General features: G+C 43.1%; 1 protein-coding gene and 1 long non-coding RNA gene across 5 annotated transcripts in view; one reads left to right on the top strand and one right to left on the bottom strand.

Annotated features, from left to right (window-relative positions):
• The window catches only part of SEMA6A (semaphorin 6A), a 136,068-nt gene that overhangs the window by 99,577 nt on the left and 16,274 nt on the right, over positions 1-20,217 (top strand). For 2 of the 4 annotated variants that reach the window (XM_045486403.1, XM_045486431.1), the window contains 7 exons: positions 1,261-1,437; positions 1,764-1,904; positions 1,990-2,070; positions 4,679-4,737; positions 6,967-6,987; positions 7,125-7,175; positions 12,854-13,018. In XM_045486403.1, the coding sequence (XP_045342359.1) occupies positions 1,261-1,437; positions 1,764-1,904; positions 1,990-2,070; positions 4,679-4,737; positions 6,967-6,987; positions 7,125-7,175; positions 12,854-13,018 (695 nt within the window). The remainder of the gene's footprint in view (positions 1-1,260; positions 1,438-1,763; positions 1,905-1,989; positions 2,071-4,678; positions 4,738-6,966; positions 6,988-7,124; positions 7,176-12,853; positions 13,019-20,217) is intronic. The other 2 variants (XM_045486413.1, XM_045486421.1) reach the window with 2 other exon arrangements.
• Positions 1-20,217, bottom strand: part of LOC123602136 — a 42,746-nt gene that overhangs the window by 10,473 nt on the left and 12,056 nt on the right. The gene's annotated exons all lie outside the window — the stretch shown is intronic.

Raw genomic sequence — 20,217 nt, 5'->3', positions numbered from 1 at the left:
TTAGACGTAACGAAAATATCTCCTTCCGGGTTAGCCTATTCTGTGCAAAAGCAGAGAAGCAGTGAAGGAGAACCAGTCAATGGCTCTGGATACCTGTTTGGTTGGACATGGTTGCCAAAACATGCTCCAGATTCCATCGGAGTATTGCCCCTGGGTTGTTAGCTGTCAGGCCAGGGATGAACGGCACACTTGGACAAGAATGATGGTGTGAGGGATTCATACTGCACCATTTGTAACCTCAAGTGGTGGCCAGAAGAGAGGGGATAGTTGACTAGAAATCTGTGATAGCGTTAAATACTCCTTCTTGTAATTTAGACCTTATTTCCAAATGATCCAGCATGATTTCCCAAGTACCACCCTGCAGTGGCCGTCATCAAACAAAATGTCATTCAACCCTACCACCGTTTTTACTTTAAGTAGGCTCCATGCCCAACGTGAGGCTCAAACTCATGATCCTGAGATCAAGAGTCGTGCACCCAACTGGCTGAGCCAGCCAGGGGTCCCACCACCATTTTTAAACAGTGATTTTACTGAAAGATATTAGAGTATTACAATGGCTCTTGCCCATAAAATGAAAACTGTGGTATATAACTTGCAGGAGGGTTCATGTTTTCTGGTTTCTGCCATGGTGCTTGGCACAAATCAGTATCCTTGGCATGGTGAACAGCTGAGAGGTACCAGAGAAAGATGATGCCCTTTACCTTTGGCTTTAAGTGGACCTTGTTTGGCTTATACATCCTCATATCAATTAATGGTGTCATCAGCACCCTACCTGCCCATCCTTCAGAACTGTCAGCCCCTCTACACCAACTTGGAAAGCTTTCCAGTCTGACATTTCGTTGACAAGGCTTTGCACCTCCAAGGAAGAGTATGGAAAACTGGTAGCCGTGCTCTTCTCTTCCATGTTAACTGAAATGTTAAATGAGTTCCATTATCATTTCTTCCCCTCTTCACGGGACACATCAGCCTTTCCCTGGTGCTCATGGAAGAGATAATTGCTGAGTGGTTTCAGATGGTTGGGCTGTCTCTTTGCTCTGTAACTTGGCCTCCGCAAATGCATACCTCCTTCCTCCCCTTGGAGCCACACTAATGCTCCACATATGGAAATAAAGGACCAGAACAGCTTGAGAACATTATCTATATGCATACATTTTTCTTGAGGTCATTACTAGAAAGCGAAGTCACAACTGTTTGAAGTGGAAAAGGGGACCCCTGAATGACAGACCAACAAAGATAAAAACTGTGATCCTGTCATCTTAGATACCGCCTGACCAAAATTGCAGTGGACAGTGCTGCTGGGCCCTATCAGAATCACACTGTGGTTTTCCTGGGATCAGAGAAGGGGATCATCTTGAAGTTCTTGGCCAGGATAGGAAACAGTGGTTTCCTAAATGACAGCCTTTTCCTGGAGGAGATGAGCGTTTACAACCCTGAAAAGTACGTAGACTGTTGGGCTCTTTCTTAGTCATTCTTTGTCACTGTGATCCTTTTCATTGAAAGGAAAATCTGAGAAGAGCAGACTTCAGTTGTCTAAGCCTTTAGGAGGCTTTTAGTATTGTTCGGGGGGGGGGGGGGAAGCATTATTTTTCTCTTTACCAATAAATGTGCGTTTATATAGAGACACACCACACAGGGCCAGGGAGGGGGGCATCTTTAGGATCTGTTTCACCTTCAGTGAGATCAGATTAAGGGATCACCTTGTGGGCCGGGAGGCGGGGTGGCCGGAAAAAGAACTGACTCATGATCCTGTCTTATAAAATCAGGTGCAGCTACGATGGGGTAGAGGACAAGAGGATTATGGGCATGCAACTAGACAAAGCCAGCAGCTCTCTGTACGTTGCATTCTCCACCTGTGTGATAAAGCTTCCCCTGGGCCGCTGTGAACGACACGGGAAGTGTAAAAAGTATGTATTTTGCCTCCCCGACCATGAGAGGGCACGGTGCTTAGAGGGGAGTCCAGGGTAGCTCATGGTCATCTTTTTCCTGCAGAACCTGTATCGCCTCCAGAGACCCATACTGTGGGTGGGTAAAGGAAGGAGGTTCCTGTGCCCATCTGTCACCCAGCAGCAGGTAAGGAACCGGAGGTGTGGAAAAGCGTAAAGTGGCCCCCAGCTGCGGTGCGTTCTAGATGTACGATTGACTGTGCTCTCGCACGCCGCTGCCATTCAGCCTTCTGTGCACAGACCTCATCAGTGGGGCTGCTGGCGGTCCTCCTGCCTCTCCCCATTTCATGCAACACCCCGCCATCACATGTGGCAGATTTCCGATTGATTAATCACCCATCCTCAGACTGATTAAAAACACAGAGAAACGAAACACTGTGGGCTTCTAAGTATTCCCTGGAGAGCGGGACAAGAAGATGCACGCCTTGATCGCTGCAGCATAAGAGCAGCAGAGAAAAGGAGCAGGAGGGTACCAATTAGATTAGTGCTGCGGTTTGCCCAGCCACAGCAAAAGTGACTCCTCTAATTGACCATGCAGGGCCGAGAAGAGCTCACGGAGCTTTTGTTAAGTGACGCATTTGTACTGCAAGCATGGCATATGCATCCAATAAACCATTCTCTTGCACTGAAGAACAGTTGACCCTATTACTCGTTAAGGAGCCAATCAATTCTTGGCAGCTCTCCAACAGATCAGCTAGATCGGGCCAGCCTATCGCACCTGTGATTTGGGTGCTTAAAATTGTTACCCTGACTTTAAGGGCTTGAATGGCATTAGTTAAAAGGTTTCTTTTCGTTATTTTAGTGGATGTGAAATCCAGTGCACGTCTTTTGACAAGTTACGGCAACTCAAGGAAGGCGCCATACGGCAGGACAGTTCCGTCTTAGCCATTCCGTCACGTTCCCCAGGTCTTCATGGCGCTCTGGACCTCTTCTCCTATCTCAGAATAGCTACACAGACAGGAGGGCACATCTGATGACCGCCACAGGCAAAATTTGAGGGAAAGTATTCCCACAAGCAGAGCCAATGATAATTGTGAAGTCTGACTTGGAAATCTGACTAATGTGAAGGGTCGACTCACTGTGTATCACTATATCAGCTCCACAAGTAGCAATATTGACATACTAGAGCTTTGTATCTTTTCATGGGGACCCTCGAAAGGAAGGAGAAAAGATCTCAAAGCACAGGAGGGGAAGCTAACAAATGACCTATCTCCTTTCTACATTCAAGGTGTGACCAAAGGTAGTAAGACTGACTTTTAAAAATCATTTTAAGTCGGGGCACCTAGGTGGCTCAGTCGTTGGTCGTCCGACTTCGGCTCAGGTCATGATTTCATGGTTCGTGGGTTTGAGCCCTGTGTCGGGTTCTATGCTGACAGCTTGGAGCCTGGGGCCTGCTTCAGACTCTGGGTCTCCCCTTTCTCTGCCCCTCCCCTGCTCATGCTCTATCTTTCTCTTTCTCTCAAAAATAAATATTAAAAAATATATGTATTTTTTAACCTGGGTGGCTTAGTCAGTTAAGCCTCTGACTCTTGATTTCAGCTCAGATTACGATCTCACGGTTCATGAGATCAAGCCCCCAGGTCGGGCTCCAGGACGGGCATGTAGCCTACTTGGGATTCTCTCTCTACCTCTCTCTCTCTCTCTGCTTCTCCCCTGCTCACGTGTGCATGCTCTCTCTCTCTCTCTCTCTCAAAACAAACTTTTAAAAATATCACTTTTAAGTCAATATGTGAATGCCAAAATTGTTCCCTTAAGAATTTACATATATATTTCATTGCTTAAAACATGGTGGAATTCTCCTTGAAGAGTGGTCTTCAGGGACTGAAGAATACTGGCTTTCACTACCACTGAAAATCCTTATCCTTTGAATATGAATTTGATTTTTAACATAGAAAAAAAAAACACTGGAAAACAAACATGGTGTATTAGATCAAGGTGTGACTTTCAAGATACTTTTCCTATATGGCCCATAAAATAAACTCTGAAGGCAGCTGCAAAACAGAGTTTCAATTACGTCGTGAGAGGCGGTACAGAGTTCTCCCCCAAAAGGACAGTTCTCCCATGGATGATTCCAGTGTGCTTGTTTTAAAAATCAAAATATATATATTAAGATTGGTCTTGTTATAAAGCTCATTCAGCCCGACGGTGACCAAGGAGACTTGAAAGAAAAGTCAGCATGAGGGTAATACTCCAGAGTCACAGGGCCACAGAGTCTCAGGTGGTCTCAGCCAAATGTACCACAATGTCCCATCCCCTCAAGGGAGCTCCATACCCACCAGCCAGTTGTTCCTTTGAACACTTTCTCATATAGGTTATTTCTGGGCAAGAAAATAAAGGTCTAGGAAGGCAGTGCTGGGGTCAAACAAAAAGTACAGAGCAAAAGACCTTTTCTTTTTTTTAATTTAGAGACTTCTGTATCACTTATAAAGAGTTATGTTGACATTTAAACTTTTTAAACGCTTAAGAGATGCTCGATCTGTAAAAGAAGGAAATAAATAATCTGCAAACTAATTAACTCCCTGAATAATATCAGAATTAACTGCTCAAACCACGGAGAGTCACAGAAGACTCACTTCTGTAAACTTCGGAGACAAATTTTCAAGCTGTTATCTACTTCTTGTTTCTGCACCTGCTGCTCAAGTTATCAAACTGTGTTGGTTTCTTTAGTGAAACTTCAGAGTCATTCTGGAGTAACGACTCATGATGTTGAATTTGTTTCTTTTTTTTTTTTTAAGACTGACTTTTGAACAGGACATAGAACGTGGCAACACAGATGGCCTGGGAGACTGTCACAGTAAGTAAAGCTTTTTATCCACGCACATCTTGGTGCAAAGACCCTTTTATCGGACGGCCTAGAAACGTCACCCCACATGTGACCCTAGTGCGGCTGGTGCTAAAATATGCATAAGTAACAGAAATCATCTTCTACACATCAAATCAAGGAAACAGCGTGTTATGTAGCCAGTGTTGTCGATGTCGTTGCTACAAATGCTGGCGACTATCCCACGGTTACAGTGCTGTGGAACAAATTCACTCTAGAGGATAGTAATTATAGCAGAGCAGTAAGTTAGATCAACATTTCCATTAAAAAACTAGTTTCAAAAAACGTGTTTTTACCCCGTAATTTTTAACTAAATAATAAAAAGATTGATTGCTATACTCTAGCTTTTTAATTGAATGGGAGTGTTTTGTTCTTCTTGAACTTATCGACTAACAAAAGTAATTATTTTTCTAATGAGATTTATGTCTATTACCATTTGCAGTAAAGAAAATTTTCAGAAAGAACCCACTCAAGTAAAGGGTGACTCAAAATAACCTTTTTATAGGAATTAACCTTTTATGCTTAGCCCCAAGTTCATTTCCAAAATTATTAAATGGTAACATTTTAGGTGGAACTTAGTATAAAAGGTCCTGGTCAAATGTCTGCCCAGTTGTCCTGCGATCTGATTAATATGGGTATTCTCCTGAAAATGTTTATTCATGCTAATTTAGAGAAGAATGCCATTCTCTTAGAAAATATTTAGTTTGCAGTGTTTTAAATCTTTGAACCATAAGTACTGAAATTTCTGACTCTAAGGTACCATTCAACTTTCTACCATATCTTTTTTTGGAGATCAAATATAACCAAAGAGGGCTATGGGCATCCTCATCTCCAAATTTTTTGCTGTATTTATTTTGTTTCCAAATATTCGATATTGGCAAAAGCTTCTTCTAATGTCTTCAAACACAGAATTTATGAGTTCAGAAATCAATACGGGAGACAGTGGCATCACCAAAAGATCTGTGTTACTTGTGTGCAGTGAGACAGTTTGAGGTTTGATCAGTGGATCTCAATCACATTGGTGCCTCATGGCTCCATTTTCAGGGAAACAAGTTTCGGTTTGTGCATGTGTCTATGTGAGCGAACTTAAATTAGCTGACTTCAGTGAATAATTTGCTTCATATTTTTAGGATCTGGTGGTATGGGCATCTGTAGAAAATAGGAGAGTCAACGGGAACTGAATAACTAAACACGTGAGAAATGTGAAAATGGTTGTTAACTGTCTCTATCACGTGTCCACAACACCAGTAGGGCTCACACCGCATGTGTGTGTTCGGGCCAAGGAACCCACGGAAGCCTCTGTATCTAACACGGGGGAGATCCTCAGGCCCCAAGCCAGCGATTTACTCTTCAATCTCAGTGTTCAAGCCTCCGTGTTTTCGTGTGCTTCCTAACCTTGAACTCTATTACCGGTGCCACATTTAGGGTGCCGGCTTAGGGCAGGAGGTACACTTGACCTTCTGCTGCCTTTCCTAGTGGCTTCTCTGCTCTTTGTGCTCCTGCTGGAGCATGACCTGCTTCTATGAGACACATCTATTCACACAGAGGCACGCAGAGGGTTCAGATAACTGGTGCACGGTGACTCTTGAACAGGATTGTAAAGGGAAATGGGGGAATCATGAAGAGTTGGTGTCAGAGGCTGGGTAGCAAGCAAGCTAAATGAGCCAGCGATAAGACCCAGACACATGCACATGTGTGCGTTGCCTATACGTGTATATGAGTATTTTTATTTTTGTTTTTAATTTCCCAATGAAAACCTATGATGAATTCAGAACATTGTGATACTGGACAGTTCCTTACAGCATGGTCGAGAGGATGAAATGAGAGAGAATATAAAGAAAACTGTTTTGCAGGTGTGGTCCGAGTGTCACTTATTTCGCCCACATACACACCCCACTGTACAGAGTAAGGCACATAGAATGGCAGTTCCCATTGTTTCTACAAACTCTTGCTTTTTCTTTGAGTCTTGAAAACAAAGGCAGTGACTCTGAGGAAACTCACTCGGAAAAGAGATAGGAGGGTATGAAATCGGACCCAGTACGAAGCGTCTTGTATTACAAGCAGAAATTAAAAAGCACTTACTTAGTAGTGGGGATCATATGTTAGCATAATTCTGTATAAGCTCATCCCTACTTACGATGTAAGTCACACTAAGCACAGTGTTACACATTAAGTAACCTTCTCCTCCCTTTTGTCTTCCAGATTCCTTCGTGGCCCTGAATGGTAAGGAAGATATTACTCATGATTTAATATCGATGGAAATCTATGTGGGAAATCCTCTTCCACTAATCCTCTTGAGTATTTTCAAACCTTAGGTTTCTTTTTTAATTAATTTTTTATCCTCATTATTTTTTTTATAGACATTTCAACTCCTCTTCCAGATCATGAAATGTCTTACAACACAGTATATGGTCAGTTTATAGATTTTTTTTTTTTTTTTTTTTTTGTAATTTGAAGCCACTCATCCTGTGGTAGTTTATAGTTTTCATCCCTAAACATCACGGACCAGATTCTTTGTTACTTCAGGGCCCCAATTCACTAAAATTATTTCTTAATTTCACAGTGTTTCAAAAATCACTCTATGAGAGACAACTGACATATGAGACTGGTTCCTACATTTTTAATCCACATAACGTGAAATTTGCCAACCTTAGGGAATTCGGTGAATATGTTTAATGAGTTCTTGAGGGAGAAGTAATTGCTTTTAGACACAAATTTATCCAAGATAAAAGAACAGTGCTTGTAACTAATAGGCTGTAGCTCTTGACTGGTAAGAATACCATTCCCTAAAATGCTGACTTTCAGGGCAGTAACCTCTGCAGGGGAAAAAAAATCTAGACATCAGGCAGACACCAGCCCTTACTAGGCAAACCTTTCCAATATCATATGGAAATTAGCCATCGAAATTTAAGTTCACAAAGAGTATGACTATTTAGACATATTTTCAGTGACAGTTATTCCGAATGTATATAGGGAGGAGTGGTATGGGGGGAATGATGTGCAAACAGGATTCCTCCTGTTGTTTCCACTCTGAAATACACACTGTATTAAACAAAGCCATGAAGTCCATAAATAAAACATTCTGAGTTCTTTAGAAGACAACTTTAGAAGTGCACCACCGCCATTCTCAAAGTTCTCCCTAATGTTTGCGAGGATAAACCATTCGTGTGTTTTTTAATGTTTATTTATTTTGAGAAAAAAAAGACCGAGCGTGAGTGGAGGAGAGAGAGGCAGAGAGAGGGAGAGAGAATCCCCAGCAGGTTCTGTTGTGTCAGCGCAGAGCCCTATGTGGGGCTCAATCTAACGAACCTCAAGATCATGACCCGAGCTGAAAGCAAAAGTTGGAGGCCTAACCGACTAAGCCACCCAGGCACCCCCGTGTGCTTTTGCAATATAATATGAAAAACACGTGTGATGGTAGATTTAATAAGCTTTGCATTATAATGGGGACCTAAGAGTTTCACAGATGCACATTTTATAGTTTTTGTGTTAAAAATCTGTAACAATTACAGTTGTAGGATGGTGTTTGTAGAGGTAATAAAGGAAGGGGGAAACAGGGAAAGAAAAGAGAGCAAGGCAGGTTTAGAATCTGAAGAAATAGTTCAAAATAAACAAACGTGTTTAATAGCGCTACTTCCACTCTTCCTCTCTGTGTCTCATTGGCGTAAATAAAAAGCTTCTTTGAAAGTACTAAAGACCATGTGGTCCTAAATGAGCTAGCTGCGCAGTTATGGAAAACAATGCCTGGTTTCTCCTTCCTGTTCTCCTGGTGGAGGGAGGCAGTGGGGAGCAGACAAGTCCACAGAATTCATCCACCTTTAGCCTTCTCTGTGACTCAAGCCAGTATACTGAAGACCAGCGATGAAGAAAAATTTCTCAGGAGGCAGATGTCATCTAGCTTAGCTCGCCCGTCAACAAGAGAACCCACTTAGCATCTACTCTCCTCCAATATCATACTCTGCAATCACTTCCCGTAATTGAATAATCTTTATCAGATATTGAGAAATCCAGGTCTTAAGTCTAATTGAACCAGCAACCTCCCTAGCATTCATCAACTGGACAAAGACCAATTTTAACTCCCAGGTAATTTCTCATATAAGAAAGAATAATCAAACCATGGGATGCTTTTTGTGAACAAAAATCACTCTCCAATCTATACTTCTCTCTTATTTCCTTTACAAAAGGAAAGGAACTTACTAATTCCTCCATATTAACACATGAGGCCTGTTCGTCCTCAGCTCTTGATCAGTGATTTCTGTGATGAAACTAAAGAAGAGCTGGACTTTTCCTTAATGATCCTGTCTGTTTTAGGCTAATTCCATCCAGTGTTAAGTGGTTAGATGATTGACCGCCAAAATGAGAACTCATCCAGACGGTACTTATGAAAGAAAACACAGAGACTTTCTTTTCACAAACTATTGTAAGAAATGCTTACTTTGCCGTTAGAAAACCTAGAATAGATTTAATTCACTCAGCAAATATGTGTTGAATGCCTTCTGTGGTGCCAGGCACTGGACTAGACACTATATTTCTCCCATCAAAGGAGGGACCAATGGGGCGCCTGGGTGGCTCAGTCGGTTAAGCGTCCAACTTTGGCTCAGGTCACGATCTTGTGGTTCGCTAATTCGAGCCCCGTGTCGGGCTCTGTGCTGACAGCTCAGAGCCTGGAGCCTGCTTCAGATTCTGTGTCTCCCTCTCTCTCTCTCTGCCCCTTGCCCGCTCACACTGTCACTGTCTCTCTCACTCCCTCTCTCTCAAAAATAAACAAACATTAAAAAAAATTGTTTTTTAAAAAGGAAGGACCAAATTACTATTTTTATCTGCATGGATATAGACTAGGAAGCCAACCACAAAGTCCAAAATACACCCACTGTTTCCAGCTGTGTCCTTTGCATGTCCCCATAAAATGTTCAGGGGCTGAGTGCAGGTTCATAAAGAGAGCCACAAAACTCGAACTGCCTAACCCAGAAAAAGGAATCATTACAATAAACCATGCAAACTCTCCGCTTGGCAAAAGTTCTGTGCAACACCAGTTACATATGTGAGAACCCCCTTTTTAGTGAATTGGACCCTGACTATTTTCCTTCTTTCTCCCTTTCTTGTATTGATTTAATGTCTCTTGTTTTGTGTCTAATTGGCTGCAGTCATTGTTAATAAGTTATAGTAGTTTGAAGGGTCTCTAACCTTTGGAATCACAAAGACTTGTAGATATAGAGAAACAATATGATGCATATTAAAGTTAACTTCTAAAATCTATCTATTTCATTATATATTATAAGAATAATATATCAGGGGCACCTGGCTGGCACAGTCAGTAGAGCGTGCAACTCTGGATCCTCAGGGTCGTGAGTTTGAGCCCAACACTGGGTGGAGAGCTTACTTCAAAAAAAAAAAAAAAAAAGAAGAAGAAGAAGAAGAAGAAGATGTCATAAGGTCCACTGATTAAAATATGACCTTTCACAGTGGATTAACAGGACAAAATTATAGGTTCCAAACCTACTGACTTGTAATACCGTATCTACAAATGACTGCCTATTTTTGTAGCATGATTTTGGTTGCAGAGTCTCTTAATGAATGCACAAAAAATTATACAGCCTGTAGCGTCAGACGTTAAAAAGGAAGATAAGTGATTTCCTTTTAACGTGTTTAAGTTTAGAGAAGTAGCAATACTAATACACCTCTTTGATTACAAACTAAGGACTGCTGTTTAATGATGCTTTTACAAGGCAGTCCTAAAACTTTTGAGAATTTCTTTGACTCTGATTCACCAGTGGCACGTGTTACCTGTCCTCACGCATAAGTTCCAAAGAATACAAACCTCATGCTGCTCGACTTTTTTTTTTTTTAATTTTGAGTACATCGGATGCATGGTTTCTCTAGATTTACATATAGAAAATGGGGATGTGGTGGGTATTAGACTAACGCTTCAGCCATAGGAAGGAGCTGATTTCTCACATTTGTGTAAAGCATTTTCCTACCTAACTACCATCTGGTCCACATTAATTTCCTCTCATAGCCATAGCTTTCCATTACCAATGAGTTTTCCATGTATTTGCAGCATATGGTCCAGGAAATCTTTCGACGGAGAATCTGTCCCTTAGGCATATATTTCCCCTAGATTACCGTATTAAGAAATGTTCTCCCTAAACCATACTTAGGGCATTACCATAAAATTGCCCCTTGAACACAGTTAAATTGAAAGTACTCAAAATGCATATCAATTCAGGTAAAAGAAATTCTTGCTACTTGGAGAAAAGGGTTTGTTTGGTTTTTTTTTTTCCTTCCTGCCTTTCTAACTCCCTACAAAGCAATGTCTCATTGTTTGCTTATGCTGGGTGCTGAATGCTCTCTTAGGCTGGCCATATATTTTGCTAGAGCGGTGCAGAATTCAAGAGTAGAAAACGGAGGCTACATTTTAGACCTCAGTATAAGCGAAAAAGAAATAAAAGAAATTCTGTATTTCCAAGTCCACGTTAATTTCCCTACCTCTCTGTTCTCTTATCAGCACGGAGATGAGAAGCAAAACCCAGAAATGTAAAAAAATAAAAATTAAAAAAATAAAGTCTAGGTGCAGACATTCCTGAGTTTGAAATGAACATGTTCTTAACAGTTGGATATAAACCAGACTTTGTGCAACAAAGCTGATGTCTGAGGCTGTGCAGAAGCCAAACAAACTCTACATAGAAAGCGGTTTCTTAAATGTTACTCAAGTTCTGTGGTGGCATTTAAGGGTGGTGCTTCCAGAGAAATCAATATAGCTTAGGTGAGCCACCTAGCTTCCCTGCTTCTTCCCCGCCATCTTTCGAACAAAATGTTGCCTGTCACATGCAGTATTCAAGTCTCCTGGGAATCCAACTTCCCATGCTAACTGTAAGACAGAAGAATGCAGAGTATTGCTCCTTCTAATCTTTCTTTCTGGTCACCAGTATTTTATTGAACACATACGTGGTGATTGCAGCCCAAGGCTGGAACCACTTGTGAATCCACCCTACCTCCTACCAGAGGCACCGGTTACAAATTCGCAGTAGTTGCCTTGATATCTTTTTAAACATTGTTCGAGAGGCTGCTATAGATAAGACAGTTTCATAGACTCAGAAATCACAGAGAGGTGAAGTTTTCTTTCTCCGAGAGAGAACAGGTAGTGAGTGGGGCTTCTTGAAATCATCGTGACAGTTCATACCAGAGCACCTGATGCCACTTGTATTTAGCCTTGTGGCATGATGGGAGGAAAGCAGAGGAATGTGTTCACAGGAAAAATCCAGAGTGTTGGCCCTAACTCCCAACCTGGCCATTCTTTTTCTGATGTTTTCCTGTGGTAGGCTACTCTGGATCCCCAAAAGCTCTCCCTTTCTAATCTGAATCACGTCAGTCAGTGTGGCCTCAAGAACAACCTTTACGAGCTAGGAGTCATGAGACCGTGAAACTGGCTTTGCTGGAATGACACACAAAAGGCACAGCCAGAGCAACAAGGGGCGGCTGACGCTGCCATCCCAGGGAACCCGTGGTGGAGGCAGGTGGGCACTTCTCTCAGAAATAGGAAGTTTATGAGGCCGAGTCGAAGCTGAAAACCAGACACACCCTCCGTGAGAAAGGCTCAGGACAGCGGCGCTGTTTGTAACACTACCATGCACCTGCCCTGCCAGTCACACATGGTGACCCCCCAGAGCAGACCCGTCCCACCTTGACCAGTGCTGGGGGAAGACCGAAGCCGGACACTAGGACTTCTTGAGCGTGTTCTGTGTGTCGGACACTGCTGGGTGCTTTCACCACCATGTCGCTTCTATCCTCCTAACGCGGGGAGGGAAGCAACACGCCCACTTCGCGCACAAGGAAAACGAAGGCCCGGAGAGATTGAGGGAGTCTCCCAGGCTCACCCAGAGAGCAGCCCAGATAGGATCCGGCCCTTCATCCTCTAACAGCCAGGGCGGGGGGTCTCCTGCTGAACCCCAACCCCTCAAGCCTGTTCTTTCTCGGGCCGTCTCCTTTCAGGCTTACTGCCGGCTCGGGTGTCCCGCTCTTGGCCTCTGTGCCGAGGGAATGTGGGGGTCTCCGCTGATGCTCTCCCTAACTGTATTTATGATGAAAACAGGGCACTCCAGTTCCCTCTTGCCCAGCACCACCACATCGGATGCAGCGGCTCAAGAGGGGTATGAGTCTAGGGCGGGAAAGCTGGACTGGAAGGACCTGCTGCACTCACCCGACAGCACAGACTCTTTGGGGGCGGTGTCTTCCCGTAATCACCAAGACCAGAAGGGTAAGGCCTTGGAAATACCCCTTCCTCGGTGGGGAGAGGGAGGGAAAAGTGAGGAGGGCTGTGTAACTGCTTCCAGCTGAGCCACAGCAGCATCTCAGGCACCCCCAGCACACGATGCTCCCAAGCTTCCTCAAAAAACACCTCTCTGCACCAGGCTCGATCCTAAATTATACCCCCAGCGAGGAGAAACCACACAAAACAAATAACACATCCTTCTGAGCTTCCTCCATCCCAAAGGGGAGCAGCTTGGCCCAGTGCAGATCCTCCCCCCACCCCGGCTCCTCTGAGCTCAGGCCTCAACGCTGGGTCCTCTTCTCCCATTCCCTAACTGGATGGGATGCAGGGCCGGCCCTGGCGTGTGCGTGTCATCAAAGTAAAGGCCCGTTTTAATGGGTGAGTGGAGAAATAGCAGGGCAGAGCCTTTTCTGGCTGGTGGCATCTCTCACTCGCACGTGGTGCTGAATTTGAATAGAGCCGCGGTCCTGCAATGTACTGTAACTGCCCTTTGAGGACAACAGCTAAGACAAAAATATGTTATTTAATCAAGCAGAATTGCTATGCATTTAAAATGGAAAGGAAGCTGCACTCAATGAAAGGGACTCTACTGTGAACTGTCCTAAATTCTCCCCTGCTTTCTTTGCTCAACTGGAGACAGGAAATGTCCTCTTCTTTTCTCGCCAGTGGCTGCTTCTGGTAACACATCCTACTTTAGCTGCAGCTGCAACCAAAGAGGCCTTTACTTGTCCAAAAAACAGTCTTGTAAATCAGAGACTGAAAAGCCCAGTTATGTTGCGAGCTGTTTCCCCTCATTCAGAATTGTTCACTTCTATATGTTTTCAAGGGTTTCATCCAAGCAAGGGTTTGAGTCTCAAGGACGGACCAGCCATGGTGACCCTTTGGAAGACCGTCTGTCATGTCCTCCCTCAGGGTTTTCTCTATACGTATTTCCATCTGGACTTTTAGATGATGTTTTCCAGGCAGACTCACATGCTCAATTTTCACCCTCTTTTTTGCAACTCACGTCGTGAGAGTGCCATACGCTCTGCTGCTCTACATGCTAAAAAGTGAAGATTGTAGCCCTTTTAACTTGTGCTCAAGCACGTTCCCATAATCACTTTGATTATTCTTCTATAACTTTTCATATTCCCTGCCCCAAATCTTAAAAACAGCAGCTTTTGTCTCAGCAGCCTCTTGAAGTTGGAGGCATCCCTCCCTTTACTATTCCCTAGAAAGCGCCAGGCTCCTCAGTGGTGGCACGGAACTATCACATCAGGCCACGAGCCCTAGCATGTGCCATTATTTGTTATGTGTGGCTCCAGATCGCAGATGTGGGAGTCTTGGCCGAGTTCTCAAGAAGAGACGGCTCTGTAAAATTGCTTCGTGTTTGCCCACTGCCAACTTTCTGAAAAACCAAACGGCCTTTCCAGTAAAGCATTAAATATGTCAGCCAAATATCTAGCTGTTGGTTACAATCATTTCCTCTTCACTTCACTGAGACGGGTGGCATGAATCTTCTCCAATCGTTAACTCCCCCAAGGGATGGAGGTTATCAAAGAGTCCAATTAACACTTTGACAGATCATTTTAAAATTCGGCATTGTTCATTCTCTTGGGTCTTATTATGAATATTGACAAAGCTGGAAGCAGTCTACAAATTGTCAGACAATGGTGGCAGAGGTGATTGCATGGGTGTTTAACATGATCACTGTTCTTGTGCTATTAACTCCTTGCCTTGCCCTGTCAAATTCGAGTTTGGTTTTTGACAATTGATTATGTATTTGGTGGGGCAATGACAACGGGTTGTTATGCAGAAAAAAAAAATTTTTTTAATGTAGCTTAATGTTCCTTTTACCATGATTTTTATGATTTTAATTTCCATTTTGCTCTGAATTGTTTTTCTGTTTTAATGTTCACGATTTATTTCAAACTTCTGTTCTGTTTTGCCAAGCACTGTGTGGTTGGACTTGGTGATGGCGTTCCTCTGTTGGAAAAGTCTAGTTTCTTTTCTGACTCATTACGACGTCCCTTAGCTTGGCCCAATCTGTGATCTCCCCGCTTCTTCTCATTCCCTGATGTGGGTGCCTTAATGATGTCACATCCGTGTGTGCAGCATCTCCTGGGATGCGAGGGTTTCCTGGGTTTTGCGAGGGCCTCTGGCAGGTGCTCTTTTCACTGGGTCAATTGTCTCATGGGAATGTGACATTTGTGTGCCCCAGCTTTAGGAGCTAAATATACTCTGGAATTGTTTCTAAAATATCACACATTTCCCCGCTAAGCAGAAAATGTGTCCCGCTCACCAGCTAGCTAAGGAGTCAAGTGTCCCATGCCTTTTTTATTCTGGCTGAATACAGGCCAGTGAGCAAAGGAGCCCACAGCTCTGCTCTGCAGACATGGTGAACCCCACTGGGCTGGTCCCGCTCTGCCCCACCTCATCCTCCAAAAGATGCTGCATTTCCAGAGTATGTTTGCTTGCTGTTTTCTTTCTTTTCCTCGCTGTGTCTTTCGTCCTGATTTAATCCTGTGCGTCCCTCACATTCTGTCAAAGCACCAATCCTCACCTTGCAATCTAACCCCCTTCTGCTACCATTGTTCTCAGCCTCCCCCTTTCAAAATAATAGACCCAAGCCCTCTCTCTGCCCTTCTGTGGAATGTTCCAAGGCTCTTTCCTTCTACACTGTAAGTAGCATTCTGAGGCTGTATGTACACATACAGGCATACTAACAAAGCGTGAGAAGAGGCCTGTGAGGCTCGGAGAAGCATTATCACAGAAAATGAAGTAATTTTCTCTCTCAGTAACTGGCCTTGCCCTTCATTACCCTACTGGCCTTGTCTAATGTCTCTTGTCCTTACTGCTTTTCTTTAAAATTGCCTGATATCTTTCAAGCCCTAGATTCATTAGTAAAAACACAGCCAACTGCACTGTTTTATCTCTGGGTCCCTAGATGTCTGGAGCCGCTAGAGCCAGCCCTTTAATCACCAAGTTGATAAATTGGATGCAGCCCTGGCTACTTCTTTCTTGGTTTTGCCACATTTAAAAATATATATTATTTATTCATCTTATAACCATTGAGGTGGTAATGAGTAGTTACAAAGGGGCTCTAATTACATATGAATAAGAAAGAAAATCCACTTTATTTTTAGATCTGGCTTGTCTCCCCCCACCTCCCTTTCCACAGCAAAAGAAATAAGAGCTTTCTTTTTTAGGTTAGGCAATACTGAAAATTAATAGCCACTCTTGTGCCTCTTGTTTCTGACCAATAGTAATAATACTATAAAACCTTATTTCCAAGAAGACTGGAAGATACGTGAGGGAATTAGCCATGACCCATCTGCCAAAAAAGCTGCGTAGCGTCAATATAATATGTAAATGCTGACCACTGGTGTTAGGTCCCAAGAATAAATCAGAACAGAAGGAAATCCCCTACTTCAGACTTGCGAGAGTTCTCGTGAGCTGTCAGAAAACAGATAAAATGGTCAATCTATACAGAGATGTTCCCATTTGAGTGGAAATGCCAGCACTGTCGTATGCTTATATATTTCGGGATACCTTTAAAGTGAGATGTCACCAATTACATTCAGTCAAGAGGATACACTCACTGCAGACAAGAAAAAGAGGTAGAAATCGAATTTAAATTCGAGATCAAATGAATAATTTAAACTAAAACATACAGTAGATGCTGAGTATGTTTTAATCAATGTACAAGCTATCTGTGTGAGCAATTTTACTTGGGGAAATAATATTACAGTAAGATACATAAAGTATGATGAGGAGTATATTGCCCACCCTTCCTAACAATCCTGAATAGAATTTTTTTTTTCTTTTTAAAAAAATTTTTTAACATTTATTTATTTTTGAGAGACAGAGAGAGAGAGAGAGAGAGAGAGAGAGCATGAGCAGGGGAGGAGGGAGAGAGAGGGGGGGAGACACAGAATCCAAAGCAGGCTCCTGGTTCTGAGCTGTTTGTTAGCACAGAGCCCGACGCAAGGCTCTAACTCACAAACTGCAAGACGGTGACCTGAGCTGAAGTCGGACGCCTAACCGACTGAGCCACCCAGGCGCCCCCCTGAATAGAATTTTCTAAAATCACAGAGTTTATCAACAATTCCTCCAACGCAGGGTCACCTACAGCAGTAGGGCCCCCCCAAGTAGGACATGCGGCACCTTACAAGAGATGATTTAGGTGCCTCTGGTGATCCTGGCATTTGAGAGTACTGAATCCTGTGGAAGAAGGTCACATCACACCCTTTTTGTTTCTCTTTCAGTCTTCTGGGTTAGGTTGAGGAAGAAGTCTGTTTGAGGCTCTATCATTAACAACTCCCTTAACGTGCTACTCTCCTGCTTTGACAAGAAAAAAACAGGCTTTCGGCTAGGGGCTTCGCCAGGCAGCTGTAGCTAGCTGAAATTAACACTGTTTTGCTTTTAATTACTTTTTTATGGTTACTTCCTATCTATGAAAAGTGACGTGCTTTTTTTTCCCATTTGTGATAATGATATAAAGTTTCTATGTGAAATCTATTTTAAAGGTAATTTAAATAAAATACTAAGTAAACACGAACGCAGGAAGTGTAGGGATATAAAAATACTAAGCAAAGAGTATGGTCGGTGAGTCTCACTGGAATCACTGAAATTGTGGTACTGTAGTTGCCTGACTAAGCTCTGGGTAACTCTGGCCCGGGGCAATTATAGGAGCCCGGTGAGGATTAAACTCGCTTCTGCCTTTGGAAGGACAAGATGTAGAACCACCACGCTGCCGATGGCTGGGCCCTGAGCGCTGCAATGATACGATCCGGTGCGCTTCCAACTACTGAGCTCTCTGAGTGGGGATGAGAAGTTTGGCCAAGTACTTGTTTAGAGCAAAATGGATTTAGACTAAAAGGAAATCACTCATTCTAGCCTTGTTAAGCGTCTGGTGAGACTTTAGACCAGCAGTGAGCGCCCGAGTGATGCTTGCAGTGAGTTATTCCCCAAGTTGTGGCCTAGGGAGAGCTGAGCTTCGGCATTTCTGCTGCCAGTCTCCTTTTCTGAATTGGAAAGGACCCGTGCGTGATACAGTGTGTTCCCCTGACCTGGCAATAACCTACACTTGACCCTTTTTTCCCTGTGCTCTCATTCAAACTCTACCTATTCTGACTCTCAACCCCTCAGAGGTAGGCCTTCCTCATTAACAAGTTGAGAAATCCAGTTTGGGGTGAGTATTGTAGATACCAGAGCCTGGCCTTGAGTGCCCTTGCATTTTAACAACCTCCAATGCTTCAAATCTAATGGATTGGGGAATTTCAAGGGCCCCAGTTCTCTCAATGGGGTAAGTTATTTCTTGGCTCCTATCAAGTCTTATGTAGGTGATCTTACATATGGGGAAAAGTATCACTGATGACAACAGTAAAGGAAGAAAAACAAGCTTCTTTGCCTGACTCCTCAACTTGGGCCAGATTTTCTCTGCCATTTCCTCAGTAACATTACCATAACAAAAATGTTTTCCGAGGCGTCTCAAGCAAAATTTATTACTGGCTCCATAGCACAGCGTTGGACGCCAGTAAGGAGTGAGAGGCTACACGAGAGATAGACACGGTTCCCATCCAAGAACCAGTGGACTGCCAGACAAAGCGTGCACACACACACACACACACACACACACACACCAAAGTGCATCCAGAAAGCCTCTCCGATCACCACTGCCTGTGTGAGCAAGGCAAAAGTGTGCACGGCAGGCTTTAGAAGAAAATATCAGACAACTGAAGACAGCTTGGCTGATGTCAAAGAACTTAGCCCTTGATAAAGGTTTCTCAGCCCCTTTTCTTTAGCCCTTCCCTTCAACCTGCCACTTGACGGGCGGGGAGTGAGGTATGTTTGGTACAGGATTCATATTCTAAGGTTTGAGGAAATGCTGCCCAAGTCAGGCTTTTTTGAACAGCTTGAGCTTTATTTCAAAAAGACCTAGCCTGTGGTAATTTGCATAGCTTTTATTAGTAAAACCTATAGTACCACAGTCATTTTTAAATGTGACAGGAGGGCAGTCTCTGAGAATTCAGAGAAAAGGGCTCAGTCTGATGGGGAAGCCTACGAGCGAGCAGGCAGGGGCAAGAGGGTCAAGCTCCCACCCCACTCTCCATGACTGACTGCACCGGTGGGAACGGGCATGCTCACAGCCCAGGGACATGACGCGGACAGGGAACTGCCCACCGTCGTTCCAACAACCATTCTGAATTCAAGTTCACTTACGTCTGTTTTTTTTTTTTTTTTTTTTAATTTTTTTTTTTCAACGTTTATTTATTTTTGGGACAGAGAGAGACAGAGCATGAACGGGGGAGGGGCAGAGAGAGAGGGAGACACAGAATCGGAAACAGGCTTCAGGCTCTGAGCCATCAGCCCAGAGCCTGACGCGGAGCTCGAACTCACGGACCGCGAGATCGTGACCTGGCTGAAGTCGGACGCTTAACCGACTGCGCCACCCAGGCGCCCCTTACGTCTGTTTTTGAATGTTACAGGAAAGCTAGCCTTCAAAGTTCATAACACGTTTCTGAGTTGCTATTGCTGCTGATGATGAAAAAACAGGATACAATTCTTGAAATTCAGTCCATTAGTATTTCAATTTGTAAATGGCACTATACCTACCCCATAAAGGTTTAGTATCATTTTTATTACTCTCTGTTAAACTACTGTAATCTCCAAGGTGGAGATGGGTCTAAAGAATGTTTGTGGGACATTATTTAGTGGTGACTGAGTAGGGTTACTAGATAAAATACAGAATTCCTAGTTCAATTTCAGATAAGCCAATGATTTTTACTGTAATTATGTCCCATGGATTGCATGAGACATTCTTATACTAAAATGTTATTGTTTAGCTGAAGTTGAAATTTAACCAGATATTCTGTATACTACCTGGCTATCCTATTCAAAGAGACCGCTGGTAATTTGACTTCAGTGAATATATATCTAATCTCTAGATTACAACTATCCTCTAACTCTTAGAAAACCTAGAATAACCTTTATAAGAGAAATTAAAATTTACATTCTGTGAAAAATATTATTAGATATAATTTCAGAGAATTATCACCAGAAGTTACATACATGTTTGAAATGTGATAGATTTAAAATTAAAAGATTATCACTGGAAAACAGGCTTTCAAATGCTACTTTTAACTGAGAAAGTCTCAGAAAACAAACTGTTCCTAAACAGGGGCATAGTTAAAACTATTATT

Source organism: Leopardus geoffroyi, chromosome A1 (assembly GCF_018350155.1).
Source record: "Leopardus geoffroyi isolate Oge1 chromosome A1, O.geoffroyi_Oge1_pat1.0, whole genome shotgun sequence".
Classification (NCBI taxonomy): domain Eukaryota; kingdom Metazoa; phylum Chordata; class Mammalia; order Carnivora; family Felidae; genus Leopardus; species Leopardus geoffroyi.
The sequence above is the reverse complement of the archived record's forward strand: the minus strand, read 5'-3'. Positions and strand labels throughout refer to the sequence as shown.